The sequence below is a fragment of the Heterocephalus glaber genome, unplaced genomic scaffold (genome assembly GCF_053883595.1).
Source record: "Heterocephalus glaber isolate CG9 unplaced genomic scaffold, H.glaber_assembly_v1.0 deba00001564, whole genome shotgun sequence".
Taxonomy (NCBI): Eukaryota; Metazoa; Chordata; class Mammalia; order Rodentia; family Bathyergidae; genus Heterocephalus; species Heterocephalus glaber.
Window position 1 is genome coordinate 4,309,245 of NW_028258351.1, and position 20,001 is coordinate 4,329,245.

At 41.3% G+C, this 20,001-nt stretch overlaps 2 protein-coding genes across 8 annotated transcripts in view; one reads left to right on the forward strand and one right to left on the reverse strand.

Annotated features, from left to right (window-relative positions):
• Acaca (acetyl-CoA carboxylase alpha) overlaps positions 1-20,001 on the reverse strand; it is a 301,033-nt gene that overhangs the window by 250,724 nt on the left and 30,308 nt on the right. For 2 of the 7 annotated variants that reach the window (XM_087191891.1, XM_004870408.3), the window contains exon 1: positions 1,932-2,074. The exons of 4 other annotated variants lie outside the window; for them this stretch is intronic. The gene's annotated coding sequence lies outside the window, so the exon portion shown is untranslated. Of the gene's footprint in view, positions 1-1,549; positions 1,815-1,931; positions 2,075-20,001 lie in introns of those variants that run through there. One more of the 7 variants, XM_004870412.4, reaches the window with a different exon arrangement.
• CUNH17orf78 (chromosome unknown C17orf78 homolog) lies at positions 13,215-16,077 on the forward strand. The gene is given in 3 exon segments (XM_087191912.1): positions 13,215-13,272; positions 14,600-14,686; positions 15,576-16,077. Coding segments are annotated over 3 exon segments (435 nt in total). The 3' UTR covers positions 15,866-16,077.

The following is a 20,001-nucleotide window of genomic DNA, read 5'->3' on the forward strand; positions in this document are numbered from 1 at the left end:
GCCCCAGACCTGTTAAACCAGTCCAAGTGACAAGCAAAAAAAAATTTTTTTTCCTAGTCATTGACTGAAAAGGAAATACTGTAGGGTGTTGCATAGTGCTCTACACCTGAACCTGTTCACACAACATTTCAGAGAGGTCAACACCAAATGAGAGTTCTCTGAGGCTGGCTTTCACAATCCCAGGCCTTTGACATTACACTGAAGTATAAAGTCATTAAGCAAAAGGCCATCACTTCCCAACTTTCCCTTCCATTTCAAAACAATTTAATCTTTTTTAACGGTGGCAAAGTTTACTTGAAAAAGTAAAAGTGAAAAGTGAGGGGAAAAACAGCTCTGCAGAGCAAGCTTGGGCCGAGAGAGACAGAGAGAGCAAAGAGCAAGATAAAAGTACACCCTGGAGGACATAGGTGGGCTATAGCGAAAAACAATTTTATTTTATGATTGATGTACTCTGCACTGGTAAAACAAAGGAGACTTCTACAACATTAGTAAATAAAAGTACCTTAATAAACTATTACTTTACCTGTGACACCTTTCATATACCCACTTTACAATATTAATTATTCTTGGGCTCACATCAGTTCTCCTGCTTTTATGAATTAAATAGTAAAAATAAAGAAATTGAGGCAAGAGAAGTGGGAAGACACTTGCTAGTTTGTAGCAAGCAAGCTCCTAGCTGAACTCTGCGAATTGTGGTCCTGCTCTATTAGGCACTGTTTCCCCAATGGGCAGCAGAGAAATCCTCAACACAGATATCCAAAGCATCCCTATCATGAAGCAATATAAACTTGAGTATTTGAACCCTCCAAAGGAGAAGAAACTACTGTATGTAACCAAGGAAAGCATCCTTCTCAATCTGAACTATGGGATTAGGAAAACAAATTAGAGAAAGAAAATCAAGGAAAACCAACTTCTGAGACTGAAGACCAGATTATTAAGTTTAGTCTGCATAACAGTGAAATTTCTGAAACACTGTTTAAGTATTAATGGAATCAGGAACTCCCAGAGTCATTTGATTTCAGTCTTAAACCTCAAAACAGAAATAGTTCAAATTAAAGTAGTTCTCCTATCTGAGCAGTTATATTTCTGTATACTTCTTCAAAACCCACAAGGACTACATTAAGTCCCTGATTTTTAGGGGGGGATTTCAAGTGTCCATTTGCCCTTCTCCAACTCCAGGTTGGCCTGGATCTAGGCAGGCCCTTCACTACACATTTTCCTCTGAAATCTTTACTCTCCCATCACCTTCCTGCATCCTACTCCAAATGCTGCCCCGAATCAGTACAGCACTCGCAAAGGAAAGAGTATCAACAGGCATGCACATTTACTACATCTCCACAGAAGACCTAAAATCCTGCGAGCAGGAACTGCCAAAGGACAGCCTGCTTGGCCCTGGCTCTCACCACGATACAAAGACACAGTTGAGAGCAACAGCAAGATTCGCTGCACCTCACTCCGCAAGTGAAGGAGACTTTCAAGGCAACCAGACCCAACCCTGGACACCGTCCTCCCACGTGGTCTTCTCCCGCTCCCTGGCCCGGAGTCATACCGGCGAGGGGTCTGGCAGGAATCCGTCCCGAGTTGGCCTAACAGAGCTCGACCGACCACCTTTAGCAGAGTTCAGACAGGAGCCTACTCGCTCCAGGCGGGCATCCCCGTCCCTCCTCAGGGCCCTAAGTCAGTACACCTCCCAGTTCCGGGGTCCAGGCCGCCATCCCTGAGACTCCAGAGCCCTCCACGGTGCCCGGGAAAGGACCTCAAGGGCCCAGGGCTGAGGAGACCGCTGGGCTGCCCAGCCTCTACGAGTCGGGAAGGATGGAGGGCCGCGTGCGCGCGGAGGCTGGGAGGCGGCCCCTGCCTGCCACCGCCCCTCCCCTGCCCCAACGTCTCCAGCTTCAGGATCCGGGGCTGGAGGGCCGCCCTCCCCTCACCTCAGGCTGGCAGCTTCCCCGGTCTGGCGGTCCCGGAGCCCCTACGCGGAGGCGTGCTGGGCGGGCGGCGAGGCCGGCAGCTGGGCTGGCGATGGCTGACGGACGCGCCGCAGCAGGCAGGCCGGCACACGGGGCGGGGCGGAGCTCCCAGGGACCCGGCCCGCCCCTGCCCCGCCCCCTGCCCGCCCCCTGCCCGCCCCGTCCCTACCTCTGCCCCACCTCAGCCGCTGAGCCCCATGAGGCGACTACGTCCGGGGTTACTCCAGGTCATTCACCTCCGACCCGGCTCCCTGCTGCGGCGTGGTGGGGGGGCGAGGCGCGGGCCCGCGGCAGCCAATGGCAGAACGGCGCGGGGCGGGGCGACGTGAGGCGATGCAGATGGTCCGAGCGTAGCTCTGCCATTCCCGGCTGAGCGGTCTGAGGGCGGGCGGGCCCCTGGAGGCCGCGGCGTCCCCTAAGTCTGGACACGTGTGGGGCCAGCCCGCTGGCTCCCCCTCCCGGCGGAGAAAGAAGTGGAGGAAATGGCCCCACAGGCTCCAGAGCCAAAAAAGTGAGGGCCCGGGACTGCCGAGCTAGTGGCCCGGGAAAGGGAACCCAGAAACCAAGGCAGGCGGGGAGGGGCATCGTATGGACCCATGTGGACCCCAGCACGTGAGAGCTGTGTTCACTCACAGCTCCCATCACACAAGTTGGATTCCAAGTTATTGCAGGCTAACTAATCCCTGTAGTGGAACTCAGTAACCAGGCCCCTTCTTTGCTTTGTTCCTCTCCCCTAAAGGCAGCCCACCCCACAGGAGCAAGGTGTTGGATCCTGAAGTACTGAAGGGAATGCTTAGTAAGGGAAGCTCAGTGAGACCGGCAGGGTACCAAAGACAAAAGTCTTCCGCCTGCCCTGAGCAGAAAAGTAGGTGTCAATGAGTTTCTGGCTTACATTGCAGAGTGCTTTCCATAATACATTAGAGTTACATCAAGCCTTTGAGATGAAGCCAACCAATTTCCCTAATTTTGTGTTACTTGAAACAGAAGACCATCTTGGTGGCTGTGTTGAAAATTAATAGTAACTGGAAGGAATCCCAATAAAATACAACTGTTGGGCAAGGACACCACAAAAACTGCCACTAGGGTCAGGATTTAGCTCAATTGTTCCGCCCCCTGCCTCGAAAGCTCAAGGTCCCAAGTTCGATCCCCAGTACCAAAAAAAAAAAAAAAAAAAAAAAAAAACCTGCAGCAAATTGCAACATATAAGAATGGAGTGAGTTCTAACACCTGGCAGTTACTGAATAAAGTACACAGAGTATTTTCTTAATCCTTAAGCTTGTGATGACGTCAGGAGAAATGCGGAGGATGACATTTGGCTGGAAGAAGTTATATGCCAGAGGGCAAAAAGTGAACTACACACGCCAGCTAAGAAGTTACTAGGTGGACACCTAGGCAGGAAGAAAGATTGATCAAGAAGGAACATATATATCTAGGATCCCTCAGACTACCATTAAGTAGTGGCTTCTCGAAAAAATACGTGTGATTTTGCCCATTTTTGAAGTAACAGGGACTTGGAAACAAATTTGGAAAGAAGATGTGAATTTTATAAAATAGTGACCCATATATTACAGTAATTGAGTCATTGGGATAAATGTCAGTTGGATGAAGGTAGGAACCTCAGAACAAAAACAAATGAGCAAAACTTCTTGGTTTAACAAGATGTTTGACATAACTGATTAAAACCTGGCCTGTGGCATACACCTGTGAACCCAGCTACTCAGGAGGCTGAGGCAGAAGGATCAAAATGTTCAAGCCCTGTCCAAAAAAAAATTTAAAGGAGGATGTACAACATATACTTTAAAAATATGATGTGCACTTACTTTTTTTTTTTTTTGGTACCTGGGATCAAACGCAGGTCCTCGCGCTTGCAAGGCAGGAGGCAGAACCACTGAGCTAAATCCCCGGCCCTGCACTTACATTTTTAAACATTACACTAAAAGACATTTCCATTAATTCCCCCATCAAAATACTCCCCTCACTTTGAACACACTTATCCCATTGTTCTTGCCACTTTCTGAAGCAGTTCCAGAAGTCCTCTTTCATGTCTTTAATTGTGCTTTTATGGCTCCTTCCTTATGTCCTGAATCACTTTAAAATGCTTAACTTTCATGGTCATTTTGACTTTGGGGAAGAACTAGGAATCACATGATACCAGATCTAGTGACTAAGGTGGATGAGGATACAGGATAATGTTTTTACATTATGTTGGGTGGCAATCAACAGCATTCAACATATTTTTTATATAAAAATAGTTATGAAAGAACTCTAATTCCTTCCTTACCACTTCCAAAACCACTTACAAAGGATCTAAAGTGACCATCAAATGTTAAGACAACTGGGCAGAGAAAAGGCAAAGAGCTCTGTGTCTTTAAGATAGTAGACAACCCCTAAGAGTTGGGTTATTGGTACATGCCAAAACCTCCTCATCCCTGTGAATGGAACTGTGAAGAACCCTCTTCTAATGGCTGTCTGACCATAGTTCCAAATTTCATAAGTAGCTACTCCATGAATTCTTGCCATACAAGCCATTATGTCTATAAGAGGCAGCAGAGGAGGGGTAGAGGCCAAGGGTGGAGAGAACTTACTACACAAGACAACAGGTGGAAGAGAAGAGGGTGAGTACTATATTTCAGAAGTTGAAACCAGAGGATTCTTATGGACTGCACTGTACCCCCAAATTCCTGTGCAGAAGTCCTAATAGCCAATACCTCAAAATGTGAGTATATTTGGAATTAGGATCTTTAAAAATGCAATTAAATTTTTAAAAACTCATTAGGGTGGACCCTAATAAAACATAACTGGTGTCCTTATAAGAAAAGACTAAGAGACAAAGGGAAGAGTGTGTGAAGACAGGGAGAAGTCAACTATTTAAAAGCCAAGGAGAAAAGTTTCAGAAGAAACTTAACTCCGCCAACACCTTAATCTTCGACTTCTAGCCTCCCAAAATGTGAAGAAACCCATTTCTGTTGTTTAAGCAATTCTTGTTTCTGTGTTGTGGTACCTTATTACACCAGCCCTAAAAAATTAATACAAGGTCCCAAATATCAAATGGTTTCTAGGTTGTTCAGGAAGGTTGTACAAAGGTATCAAAGGTTTATCTTAAGCATGCCAGCTACCTTCCAACATTAAAGTTGGTCTGTTTCCCAACTGTAAAGCCAGAAATGTCTGACTGGTCATTGTCTTTAAGGTGATTACAATCTATTTCAGAATACAAAACTAGCTACATTAAAAGTCTACATTTCACTCCTTAGATGATTGCTTTGTGAATTTGTAAAAGTTTTAGATGAGAGTACAAATTCTCAAAAGTGGATAAACCCATATATATGTTTGTCACTGTCCAGGGAACTCCAATTGGTTCTTTATTGTAAATTCCATTTTAATTAGGTCAGTGTTTTTCAAGTTATGTTCCGCTGAACTCCTGAAACACTGAGGTGCTTCTTAAAAATGCAGATTTCTAAACTGGACATAGTGGTGCATGCATATATGGAAGGCCCTGAATTTGATCCCCAGCACTGAAAAAACTCCTGATTCTCAGCCCTGCGCAGACTTTTTTTAAGCTACCGTGGCAATTTTTCACCCTGAAGTTTGAGAATACTAATTTAATATGTATTATTATTGTTCCCTTCTTTGCTGCCAGACTGTCTTATAATGCCTCCTATACCTGTATTTCCAAGGTATGAAAAGCTATCAGGTCAGGCTTAAATTGAGTCAACAGAGAAAGGAAAGTGCCTTAGTAGAAAATGGAACTGTGAAGAAGCCTGATCTAATGGCTGTCTGACCATAGTTCCAAATTTCATTAAGTAGCAAGGCCTTTTGGAAAGGACAGAGAAAATAACTGAGATGTTATTTTCCACTGACACCCAACTGTCATATACTAATCTGTCTTCTGGTACTTATACATTTGCTTAATCTGGCAGATTTATCCTTACTTCCTCCTATTTTTCCTGAATCTTTCTAGTCCTTGGAAGTCTTTACTTCATCTTCTCCATCTTCCACTGATATCTTCCTCCTTCCTTTCTCTTCCTCCTCTCCCCTTTGGCACTAGAGATTAAACCTAGGGCCTTCACACTGAGCTACATCCTGTCCTACCCTTTGTCTTTTGAGACAGGGTCTTGCTAAAACGCTAACTTGACAAACTTTCAATATTCCTGCTTCAGCCTCCCACAGTGCACCCAGCCTCCCTGGCTTCTCTAATCTCTTATAACTATATGGTTGTCATCACATAGTTCAGCATTTAATTAGGCTGTAATTTTGTGTGTGCATATTGGTTTCAGCTGTTCAGATAAATTTTTGTTTTGGTACTGGGGATCGAACTCAGGTCCTTGAGCTTGCACAGCAGGTGGTGAAACCACTGAGCTAAATCCCTGGCCCCTGTTCAGATAAATTTTAATGAATTTGAAGGTCCAGAACAGTTCTTATAGTTTAGCACCCCTCTTTATAGCTCTTAGAGTAGGAATAAGTATAGATATTACAAGTACTTCATTGACTGAAATGAAGATTCTTGCTGTACCTGAGAGGTCACTCTGCTCCTGATGTCTGCCCATCAGCCTCCATATTCCCTCTGGTAGGCAAAGCCTCCAGTGGGATATTTAGATGCTTTACAGATATAATTCATGAAGAAAGTCAGTGCCTTGCCAAGAAATGTCGCTCTCTTGTCATAAGATACAAGGAAAAGACACAAAGGCCTTATCTGAACACAAACACAATGTTCCTTTGTTCAGGTCAATCATTCAGGTTTACCCTGGGTTAAGAGTCTGAGAGAACTTCACACCATAAGGTCAAAAAATGTCCTCAGGCAGACCACTTTAGGTCTGGTCCTGATGGTGAAAGATAGGATTGCATAACAAAGAACAGTGTTTGTACTGGTTATTGCCCACAAGGTTTTCACATGGACATCAGAGTTTTTGCAAGGGCTACTTGTTTTTTCACATGGCATTTCAGCAGTCCCTCCCCTTTATTATCCAATCCCAAACACTTCCAGTCTCTAGTTACAATTTGAGTAATCACCAAATCTTAGATTTTAGCTTCTGCCTGTCTGATTATGAGAGAGAGAGAGAGAAACGGACCAAGAGACCTACAGGTTAAAAAACTATCACACAATTCTTGTTTACCAATAGACCTGCTGTGCCAGTATACCCACTTCTCTTAATGAAAACAGAAAAAAAGAAAGGAAGACTGAAGATGTAGCTTAGTAGCAGAGTGCTTGCTTGCATGCTGAAGACCCTGGTTTGATCCTCAGCACTGAAAAAAAAAGATGAAGATAACCAAATCTCAATGAAAAAGGGAAAAAAATGTACTTTAAATCAATAAATCCAGTGGCTGTATCACTTGAATGGCATAGTTTTAGGGGTGAATACAGATAAAGGGAACTCAAAATTTTCTCTAAGCCAAAGATACCTCGTTATGCCTTGTGTAGTAAAGAGCTTGAACTCTTTAATAAAATAGACTAGACTTTAAATCCATACTGTGTTACTAGTTTGCTCTGTGAACTTTTCCCTAATCCCTTTTGTGAGTCTCTTTCCTTGTCTAAATTTGATATAAAAGCAGCTGGGCACAGTAGAACAAGTTTATAATCCCAGCGCTCAGGAGGCTCAGCAGGAGGGTTGCCATGAGTTTGAGGCCAGCCTATGCTACATGTGAGTTCAAGGCCAGCCAGGACTACATGGTGAGATCCCCATCTCAAAAAAATAAATAAATAAAAAAGCTACCTTACAAGGCAGCTACCTTGTAAGGCAGTGTTTTGGATTAAATGACATAGCCAAAATATAAAGCTTCAAACACAAAGCTTGTAACATAAAAGGCACATTGAAAATATTTTCCTTGTTCTATGTTCCTATTTCTTCCTAATGCTCAGTTCATGAATGAAATGCCTTATATTCACTTGATTAGGAAATCATTATGTTATTAAATTTACCCTCTTACACACCAGTATTACCAGGATAGTAGAATATGAGCAGAGACCTAATGATAACTGAATCCTGTAACTTTACTTGGAGGGAGCAAATGCTATGGTTTGAACTTCTGAGACCAACCAAAGGGTTGGCCACTGTAAGGGTATGCCTGGCCCTGCTCGGGCTCATTGTCATGCCACACTGGAAAGGCTCTTTGGCTCCTTTTGCAAGAAAATGGAACAACTGAGATTTCTATATCCTGCCTATGGAAGTACAAGTGACTCAACTTCTTGGAAAATAGTTTGCCATTAGCTGGACATGGTGGCATATACCTGTAATCCCAGCACCCTGGAAAGCTGAGGCAGGAGGATCACAAGTTCAAACCTAGCCTGGGAAACTTAGTTACTTAGTAAGACCCTATTTCAAAATAAAAACTAAAAGAGAAGATGAGATAAAGGGAAGGGAAAGTAAAAAGAATTAAGATGTGTTATGTATATCCACAAACTCCCCATGATGGATGTAATCATTATTAACTGCAAACGTGTACTAATAAAAATTTTTAATTTTTAAAAATCTTGCAAACAAACTTTAAAAAACAAAAAGGGATAGGGATAATTGTGAAGGTCCTAAGTTCAACCCCTAGTACTGTAAAACTAACAAATAAATTTTTAAAATTGAAAGAAAAAATATTTTAAAGGGGCTAGGCATGTATTTCAGTGCAAAGGCCTTGGAGTCAGTCCCCAGTATTTCCAAGTAAATAAATAATAGTTTGCCATTAATTAGTCAAGCTGAATATACCTTCCATAACCTATAAGCAGCTTCAACGTCTGGACTTATACCCTAGAGAAACTTTGAAATGTGCCCCAAGAATATTTGGCTACAAACTGGAAAGAACACGAATGCCTCTCAGCAATAGAATGGATAAACTGTGGTACTTCATACAATGGAATATTATAAAACAATGAAAATGAACAAACAATTGGTACATGAAGCAATAGGGATGAATTTTATAAACATAATATTGAGCAAAGAAAGAAGGCCAAACAAGCATATATAATGTATGTTTCAGGCCAGGGATTTAGCTCAGTGGTTTCACTACCTGCTGGGCAACCGCAAGGATCCGAGTTTGATCCCTGGTACCAAAAAAAATGGGCATGTATGTTTCTTATTTTTATTTTTTTTTATTTATTTATTTTGGGGGGGGTACCGGGGATCGAACTCAGGACCTTCACTTACGAGGCAGGCAGCGGCACCACTGAGCTAAATCTCTGGCCCTGTTTCTTATTTTTTAAATAGTCAAAACTCACTTATGGTAATAAGAATCTAGATAATACTCCTGATGGTGAGTGACTGGGAGAGACATAAGAGCATTTCTAGGGTGTGGTTAGCAAGGTATATTTATGGTGTTGTACATAATAAAAAATTTTATTTTAAAATACATGAGAAAGGGATAGGTAGGATGGTTAATGAGTTCAGGGGTACACATGGATAAGAGGAATAACTTCTAATATTTTATAACAGTAGGATAACTATGGTTGACAATGCTTATTTCAAAATAGCTAGTAGAGGGGCTGGGGTTTGGCTCAGTGGCAGAGCACTTGTCTGGCAAGTGTAAGGTCCCAAATTCTATCCCCAGCACTAAAGACAAAACAAAACAAAACAAAACAAAATAACCTAGTAGAGAGGAGGATTTTCAATAGTCTCAACGCAAAGAAAAGATAAATGTCTGAAGATATATATATATGCGCCAGTTGCCCGGATCTGATCATTACAAATTGTATACGTTTTGAGGGCCAGAGATTTAGCTCAGTGGTTCTGGTGCCTGCCTTCCAAGCGCAAGGTCCCGAGTTTGATCCCCGGTACCAAAAACAAAAAAAACCCCATGTTTTGAAATATTACAGTATAATCCCATAAATATGTATAACTACTATGTATTATTTAAAAAATGTATTACAAACTGGATGTGGTACCCCATACCTCTAATCCCAGTACTTGGGAGGCTGAGGCAGGAGGATTGAGAGTTCAGGGCCAGGCTGGGATACACAGTAAGTTCAAGGCCAACCTTACTACATGGGCAGACCCTGTCTCAAAATGGGGGGGGGGAATGAAAATGAATTAAAAATAAAATACATAGATGGGGTTGGGGATGTAGCTCAGTGGCACTGCATCTGCCTGGCAAGCACAAGGTCCTGAGTTTGATCCCCAGTACCAAAACAAACAAACAAAACAAAACATAGAGTATGATTCAATTTATATAATGTTCAAAAGCAGGCAAAATTAAGCAGAATATTTTTAGTGATACACAGCTCACTATTTTTACAAAGCATGGAAAAATCATAGTTGGGAGAATGAAAGGGGTATGAGCAGAGGGACAGACTTTATATAAAGAGCTTCTAAGATACTGGCAATGTTTAGTTTCTTAATTTGGATGATGGTTACATAGTATTCACCTTATACGTACATTACTATTGTGACTATTTAAAATATACTTACATTGTATATACTTTTCTGTATGTATGATATATTCTACCATAAACTTTTTTGAAAACAAAACAAAACACATCCTTAAAAGAAAGAGTAGCACAGTTTGGAGGTAAGATCATTTTAGAGCTGGAGGAAGCCTTGAAAATCATCTTTTCAACCACTTCATTAAAGAAATTCAAAGAAAGGCTCATGCAGAGAGGTTAACTGACTTGCTCAAAGTGGTTCAATTACCAAAGCTAATCTAGAACCTCAGAAGGCTTCCTGGCTTTCTGTCAAGTGCTCCTCCTGCATTCTGATTCATGCCTTAACACGCATGAGGCCCTAGGTTCAATCTCCCAGTACCACAAAACAAAAGAGGCCACATCTCTAAACAAAATAAAATTCACTTACACTTCTAACTTTAATGGGTTTTGTGGGGAGGGGGGATGGGAAAGGAGATCAGAAGGGAATCTCCTCCTCCATAGATATACCAAACACTTAGAAAATCAGCTAAATATCTAGCAGCAGAGGTATAGTTCTGAGTCCATTTCTCTACCAGTACATATTTTGACTTGTAAACTGAAAAATGAAACTCTCCTGCTTCTCTATACCCCACACCATGGCCTACTCAAATATGCAGGATAACTTTTGGGTTTCTGAGTTATAAAATAAAAAGGGTCTGAGAGTTGAAAAAAGAAAAATTCTTTGACTTCATCTTTGGTCAAGCACACCTTCTTTTTTGAGTAAAGTGAGATTTTTTTTTGTTTGTTTGTTTGTTTGTTTTTTGACAAGGTCTCACTATGTAGTTCAGGCTGGTCTTGAACTCAATATATAATCCAAGCTGGCCTCAAACTTGTGGTGATCCTTCTGCCTCAGCCTCCCGAGTGCTGGGATTTCAGGCATGAGCTACCAGGCACAGCAAAGTGAGTTCTTCTGTCACCTGGTGACATAGGATGACAACAGTGAACCCTCAGATCCACTCCTACCTCTGCTGCAAGGTGGAAGCACCACACTGTGGCATCTAGAAATTAAATCTACAGACATTTTTAGATAGGACAACAGCAGGGAAGGTCTCAATATTGCAAAGGAATAGAAAAATATGTAATCACGTTAAGGAAATACCAATAAAAATCATAATATCCAGTGGGCCATAGTGGCACATGCCTCTAATCCCAGCTACTTGGGAGGCTGAGGCAGGAGGACTACAATTTCAAGGGCAGCCCGGCCAACTTAGGGAAACCCTGTCTTTAAAAATAAAATAAAATATCGGATGTAGCACAGCCCTAGAGCACTTACCTAGCAATCACAAGGAACTGGGTTCAATCTCCAGTACCCCTCCCCCCAAATCATGAAGGCAATAGAGCCCTTCATTCTGCCCTAACTCGGTTCTGTGCTAAGAGAATCTGGCAACTGTAGCAGGGAAAAGAAACAGTAACAAGAAAGATTTGCTCTGAGGCTGCATGCCCAGCACTGCTCCTCCATCCACATTTCAGCCAACAAACATGCCATCCTTCAGTGACATCTCTTTCCTTTATCCTTCCCCACCAAGACTTCTGTGATGCTCAATTTAGCCAAATATAATCTGTATTGTGTCAGGAAATAAGGTGATATTTAAATTATGATTTGATTCAAGATTCATGAAGTCCTCATGAGCAGTCCCTTGAACTCCTTTTATATCATTCTCAATCAGAGTTTCTGCTTCCAGAACCTTCTCATCCATAGAAAAACCCATGTTGGCTCTAATGGAGTACATTTAGAGTGGATAGGAAGACTGCAAAGGCTCTGGATTTAGGCAATTATCTGAGTAGATTCATTTCTCCTTTATGATCCACTTAGCTACACCATGAAAAAGTCATTAAAGTATTACACCAGATGTGTACACTTTGCTAAAAGATACAATTTTGGGAAAGTCTTCAACAGAAATTGTCTGTCTCTGAAAAGTTTTCCAAACTGCAGACAATATTACTCATCTATCGTATTTAGCTCTTTCTCAAAACCTCTTGATCCAAGTCATAGGAATGTTTCTAACCATGCTCCCTCCACTATTCAGGAGTGGAAAATGTGCAGAACTCCATACCTATGTCTGTGCTCATGTGAGTTTATGTTGTTTGTTTCTTTGTGAGACAAGGTCTATGAGGTTCAGACCGGCCTTGAGCTCACTATGAAGCCCATGCTGGCCTCAAACTCTCAGCGATTCTCCTGCCTCAGCTGGGATTACAGGTGTGCACCACCATGCCAGGCTCATGTGAGTTTATGAGTATAACTATGAATGAATTCTAGAGATCCTTTGGGATTTTTCAGTGTACACAAAATTGAGTTCCTGAGAAGTCAAATAGTTTCCTCAAGATGATATGGTTAACAACAGGGCTCATACTGGAACCCAATTCTATTGATTGTTACTCCAGTGTAAGTCACTGACACATTTAGTCCTATATTCCCGCTCTATTCTAGAAATTACACTCCTTAATAGAAATCACCATATCTCTGTAGATTGGTGAGTACATCTATGTTACTGTATCAGTGAGCATTCATGTAAATGACTACGTGTCTAACTACAAGTATTTGTAAAGCTTATCACTGGGTATTTATACCCTTTCTGCTAGGAAAACCAGTAGGTAATTATAGTTCTTTATGCCAGTGCCAGCAACAAAGTCAGGGGAAGACCTTCTAAGTCAATCGTTAATAAGCAGACCTGGCTGTTTTTCCAATCAGCTCTAGTCCTGGGTCTTCAGGAAATAAAGCAAAAATAATTAGGGTGGAACCAGCCTCTCACAGGGTGAAACTTGGTTCTAGGGCAAGTAAAACAATTAGAAACAAGGCTTCCAAAGGCTATGCAGATTAACAGTGAACTGTTTTTGCAGAGTGTTCAAATTCATGTGTTTAAACTAACATGGACACCATCTTAGTCTTCAGCCTAATCATTGCATCCTATGATTCCAAGGAGAAAGGTAAGTACCTCTCTAGCCTAATATCATGGAAAATCCAAAGAGAGACCTAGAAAGAATTTGGGGTCTTTTCCACCAGATAGGGATCTAGCCAGTATCTAGCAAGTGATATTTTCCAGAAGATATCCCATGTATTCTCTTGCCTCTAGGCAGGATTGTAACTTACTCAACTCAAGAGAGATGGATGGTGATGCATTATTCTGTGCACATAAACAGCATTAGAAATCCTTTCACTATCAGGCAATTTTCTTTACAAGAAGGTACTGCCAAGGTTTTGGTAGTGTTCTCATCTAAGATTCCCAAACTCATAAGCTCTCATAAAATGCCCCCTTTGTTGATAAGGTGGCACATTCAAATAGATAAGGATGCTCTTGGGTGGGGAGAGCTGAGGGAAAAGGTGATACAGGGTAGAATGGCACTATTTTACTACTCTTTGGTAACTGTTTATTCAAAATGTGATTTTTTTGGCCAGGCATGGTAGTGCATGCCTCTAGTCCTAGCTCTTGGGAGGCTGAGGCAGGATCGCTGAGAGTTTGAGGCCAGCATGGGCTTCATAGTTGAGGCCGGCCTCAACTGCATAGTGAGACCTTGTCTCCAAAAAAGAATAAATAAATAAAATAAAATGTGATTTTTCAGTTCCCTAAGCATTTCATTTTTACAATTAGTTAATCAGAGTTAAGGCAAAATATCCTAAGATACAGCAGTAACCGATTTAACAAATTAAGAAAAGTTCTAAGCCCTTTGAGTCATGTGCCAGAAAGTATTATATATAACTATGACCTTTGGCTCTGTGGAATCTATAGAGATATTAGAAAAACTATAAATAAATATGACCTATAGCTCTGTGGAATCTATAGAGATACTACTACAAGGCAATTCTTAATAAACTTTCCGAAGTTCTCTTTAATGCAGCAGACAGAACAGGTGCGAGAAGAGAAAATAGGCATTTTTTGAGGGAATGTGTTGGTTAGTCTTTCATTAACTTAGTAACTTTACTTAACTCTTTCACTTCTCTAACAGTAATAGATTGGTACTAAGTTTTCTTTATGTTTTTTCCCCTGATAACGGGGATCAAACTCAGGACCTTGCGCTTGTGAGGCAGGTTCGGTGCCACTGTGCTAAATCCCCCCCTCCCCCCGAGCTTTCTTTATAATAGGCTAACTCCTCCTAGTCTGTGTTTTAGTCTTTTTTTTTTTTTTTTAGGGAGTGTTTGATTTCCCCAGTTGCAAGTTTTATAAGCAGGAACTTCATTCTTTTGTATCCCCCTCCGATGCCCAGAATTCTAATAAGGACCCAGTAAATTCTAATTCTTCTCCCTACTCCGCCCCAGATCTCAGAGATAACACTTGCCAAGTGGAACAGCTGCCTGGGCTCTTCCCAAAGGATGTGAGAAGCATCAGGGACTTGCTAATGCAAGGTAGGGAATACACCTTTTCTGGAAAATCACTTTGCTATTCTAAGAAATTTTCACTTTTAAAAGATTCTTTATCTTGGCTGGGCTTAGTGGCACACACCTGTTATCCCAGCACTCGGGAGGCAGGAGGCTGAGCCAGGGAGATCATTTTGGGTTTGAGGCCAGCCTGCATTACAGAATGAGTTCAAGGCCAGCCTGGACTATATAGTGAGACCGTGTCTCAAAAAATATAAAACAAAATAAAATAAGCCTTATCTCTCCCTTTTTAGTTCAGAGCTCAAATATCTTATTTTAAAGACATGTATCCCCCCCAGGCTTTCTGGAAACTAATTTTTTTCTTTTTGTGGTAGTGGGGATTGAACAGGAACTAATTTTTAAATTAACTGATTACCTAAGGCATAGCTATATAAATCAAACAAATGAGGCCATGAAGAGAGAGAAGGCAGCACCTAGAAAACAATTTATAACCATTTGCTTATGCTGATTTACCATCTTCATGGGACCTATGGCAGGACTGAAGAAAAGCAGGACTTGGATATTTAGTACCATAAATATATACTGAGGAGGAGGTGAACTGAAACATGGGAAAGCACAACAATGGAAGTTTATGTTGTTTATTGGGGAGGTTTTCTGGTAGTGGGGGTTGATCCTAGGAGGCACTAAGCTACATCTCCAGCCCTTTCTATTTTAGTTTGAGATAGGGTCTTGCTCACTTGCCCAGGCTAGCCTTAAATTTGTGATTCTCCTGCCTCAGCCTCCCAAGTAGCTGGGATTACAGGCATGCCCCATTGTACCCACAAGTGGTGGCATTTAATAGGGATTATGAATGCAAGTAGGTTAGCTGGGCACTATTCAGTTGCTGAAGAACAAGATTTATTCTTCTGTGTGGCTCTCCTTCCAGAAGCTCACACAGAAGCCCAAAGGGGCACATTCACCCAAAATTGAACTGTGGCTACCCTGCAGTGCCTTGGCTCTGGGGACAAAGTGCAAGTCAACCTTTTATACTCAGACGGAAGGCCAGAGGCCAAGCATATTCTGAAGAACCTGACAGTCTCTGCTGCTCCTTGCAGATACAACTCTGCCTCTCCAACCTGTTACCTAATCTTCACATCTAAGTTTCAGACTGGATCTCTCCTAACAGGCAAAGGTGAGATTGGAAAAGGAGATGGGGGTAGACACTGAGTTTTAGTTGACAACCTTGATGGTGGTTGGTGGTAACGCCACAAGGAAGTAGGTTATTCCCCTCGGGCAAATCTATATCCTGAGAATCAGTTTTCTAATCTCTAAGGTCACTTCTAGATCTAGTATCCTGTGATTTTCGTACAATCTGCACTTTTGATGAGTCTTCTTTTGACAACTTTTTAAAAAAATTTTATTTCTTTTAAACGCACACAGTAGGGCTGAGAGTGTAATTCAGTAGGAGAGTGCTTGCCTAGCATGTGCAAGGCCCCGGGTTCAATCCCCAACACCAGAAAAAAAAAGCCTTAAATTTATACAGTAAAATATTCAAACAGGACAGATTTACAGATTTTATTTTCCTAAGAAAAAATTTTTTGAGACAGGGTCTTGCTATGTAGCCTAGGATGAGTGCTGGGATTACAGGCCTGTGTCACCATGCCCAGCCATACACACTACTTTGCACCTTGTTCTTTTTTTCTTTTTTTTCCATTTAACAATGTATCTTATAGGTTTGTTCCATATCCAAATACACAAATTTGCCTGTGTGCATGTGTGTGATGTTAGAGATTGAACCCAGAGTCTTGCACATACTGAGTAATGCTCCACCACTGAGCTACATACACCCCCAGCCCTGTCTCATTCTTTTCAACAGCTGTATGAACTATAATTTATTCTACTAGCCCTCTACTGATGGACATTTTGATTGTTTCCAGCCTTTTGCAAATAAAAGAATAAATGCTGCAAGCACTGAATTTATATATTCTTCTAGTATATCTTAAATTTATCAAGAAGATAAAATTTTGGGCTGGGGATTTAGCTCAGTGGTTCCACCGCCTGCCTCGCAAGTGCAAGGATCCAAGTTCGATCCCCAGTACCCTCCCCCCCCAAAAAGAAGATAAAATTCTAAGAAGCAGGATTGCTACATAAAAAGGTTTGATAGGTTTTGTTAAATTACCCTGCACACAGGAAATTCCATTTTGCATTCCTACCTTCACCACACTTTACATTCTTGTTTCCTCATAGCTGGTGGTCAAGGGTTCCTTTTTTATTTTTTAATTTTTTAAGGGCTGGGGATTTAGCTCACTGGTAACACTGCCTGCCTTGCAACCGCAAGGACCCGAGTTCAATCCCTAGCACCCAAAAAAAAAATTTTTTTAAAACACGTTATAGTTCAGGCTGCCCTCAAACTTATGATCAGCCTGTCTCAGACTTCTGAATGCTGGGATTACAGGAATGTACCACCATGGCTGGTTTGGGGGCAGTGGTTCTTGGTTTAAGCCTTAAATTTCTCTGCTTCTACCCTCCTCTCCTTCTCCCATGAATTCTTCTGTTCAAGTAGTTTCTGATCAATAGATTTGTATAGGTGGTTCCTCTTTTTATACAGGGAATCATATGTGCTGCTGATATACTGCAGGAAAAATAAGACTTGACACTTGTAGAGAAACTGGGGGCTCATAAGCAGAATAACGGGGGAACTTTAAAAAACTAGACTGGAGAATAGGAAATAAGTAGAGTTTCTCAGGATATGGCCCAGGTATATTAAATTATACAACCTCATATGACTTGAGTGTTTCACTCATTTTATTTTATTTTCTAAAATTATAAAATTATATCACCGATGATAATGTGTGGGAAAAAAATCTCTTAAAATCTCAAAAATCTCTAGCAGAATTTTGGGCTTTCAGTCGCTCATTATCAAATCAGTCAGATTGGTTTCCTCTTAACTTGTGGACAGCCTGCTTGAGTCAGTGGCAGTAGTGATGAGGAAGGGTGGGCTTTTGTCATTTTGGAGTCTGCAGTGCTCCAGGTGGGGTGAATGTAGTGCTATGCATTGGAGGATCCAGGGCAGTTAGGAACAGTAGCTTTTAGAAATTCCTGAAAAGGAAAAGGGGAGGGTAAGGAAAAGAAGAAATGTCAAAAATCAATCTGACCTAATTAAAAAATTTGCCCAGGGCCGGGGATTTAGCTCAGTGGTTCTGCTGCCTGGCTTGAAAGTGCAAGGTCCTGAGTTGGATCCCTGGTACAAAAAAAAAAAAAAAAAAAAAAAAAAAAAAAATTTGCCCTGAGCTAGCCTCTCAGAGAAGGAGGAAGAGTCTCCTTCCTTCATGACATGCTAGCTGGTTCTCAGAAGAAGAATTTAAGCTAATACCTTTTACTATTTGAACCATGTAGAATAGATGTCTATGGGTTAGTATGGAACCTAACCAGTATGCATCACACATTTCTATGAAACCAAAGTGATGAATCTCAAACAACTAACTAATAAATTGATATTTTTTGCAATACTGGAGATTGAACCCAGGACCTTGTCCACACTAGGCAAGCACTTTATGACTGAGGTATATCCCCAGCCTCATTTATTTTTAAGTTGAGACAAGCTGGCCTTGAATTTGCAATCCTCTTGCCTAATCTCCTGAGTATCAGACATTTACAGCCACTGTGCCTGTAAAAATCTATCATGAACCCATCATGGTGGCACATGCCTGTAATCCTAGTACTCAAGAGGCTGAGGCAAGAGGATTGCTGTGAGTTTGAGGCCAGTCTGGGCTGTGAGTTCAAGGCCAACCTGAAGTAAATAGTGAGAACCTGACTCAAAAACAAAAACAAAAACAACAAATATCCAGCATGAATGAACTTTTTTGGTACCAGGGATCAAACTCGGGACCTTGCGCTTGTGAGGTAGGTGGTGGAACCACTGAGCTAAATCCCCAGCCCAGTGAATGGACTTTTGAAACAACCCTTTTTTAAAGTTTGAAACTGCCTATTCTGAATTTAAATTCAAATGGAGTAACTGGATGCAATAGATCTCAAATAGGGGAGAAGTAAAAATTATATAAATGGTCAAACTTACAAGGTTGTAAAAGAGAAACACTGAAGTTACCACACTGTGAATGAAATCAGTCTGCATAGGAGGCTGTCAGAGAAAGAAGCCAATACATGAAAATATCCTCACAGTTAAATAGGAATTTGAAACTATAAGAAAAAATATTCTGCAACACAAAAGGTCATCAGAAGACATGGGTCAACATGAAATAAAGAAAAAGGTAAGATGTATTACTGTTTGAAATTTAGCTAATGAAAAAAAACCTCTGTTATAAATATTTCCTTCTAGTGGTAAAAAATGATTCATTAGGTCTTTTGGGGTTTGTTTTGTTTTGTTTTGTTGAGACAAGGTATCTATTGCTATGTAGTTCAGGCTGGGATTGAACTCACAGAGATCCTCCTGCTCTAGGCTCTCCAGTGCCAGGATTACAGGTGTGCACCACCACACCCAGCTCATTAGGTCTCTATTAGGATAATGGTTTATACTACCTAGTTCATATTGCTCAGATTCTGTATTAAGAAATTTTGCAAGCTAGACTTGGTGTCCTGTACTCTCACCTACTCAAGAGGCTGAGGCAGGAAGATGGAGTTCAAGGACAGCATGGACAACAGAGCAGGATCCTGTATCTCCAAAAAGAGAAATCTTTCCAATTATGTGTTAGTTTCGCAGGGACCAATCTATTTAGAATAGTGTACTAAGAAGACAAAAATGTCCTATCTGATCCACTTGACAGATACTTTCCTCTTATGTAAACTTTTTTTCAAATGTCATTTTGGTAGATGGGTTATGCCCTTTGAAATTTTATTAATGTGAACTTATTTTTAGTTATTTTATTTAGTTACTTCATATGAAACTGTGGGGCAGAGGAGAAATCACATCAAGCTAGTGTTTATTATGATGTTATAATTTTTTTTTCAGGGTCTCTACAATGAGCTACATCCCCAGTTTTATTTGAGGCAAAGTCTGTTGCCCAGGCTGAGCACAAACTTTCAATCCTCCTGCCTCAGGCTCTCAGTGTTCTGGGATTACAGGTGTGTGCCACCATACTCAACTGTGTTTATTATGATATGATCACCTTTGACAAATTAATTTCCTTTGTGCTCAATTTCTATAGATAAAATGGGAGATTTGACCAGGTAGTCTAATTTCTAGATATGTAAAAATGAGGGTTAGATCTTAAAACACAAAACCAGCTGGGCGTGGTGGCGCATGCCTGTAATCCTAGCACTTGGGAAGCTGACGCAGGAGGGTCAACACAAGTTCGAGGCTAGCTTGGGCTACACAGTGAGTTTAAGGCCAGCCTGAATTATACAGC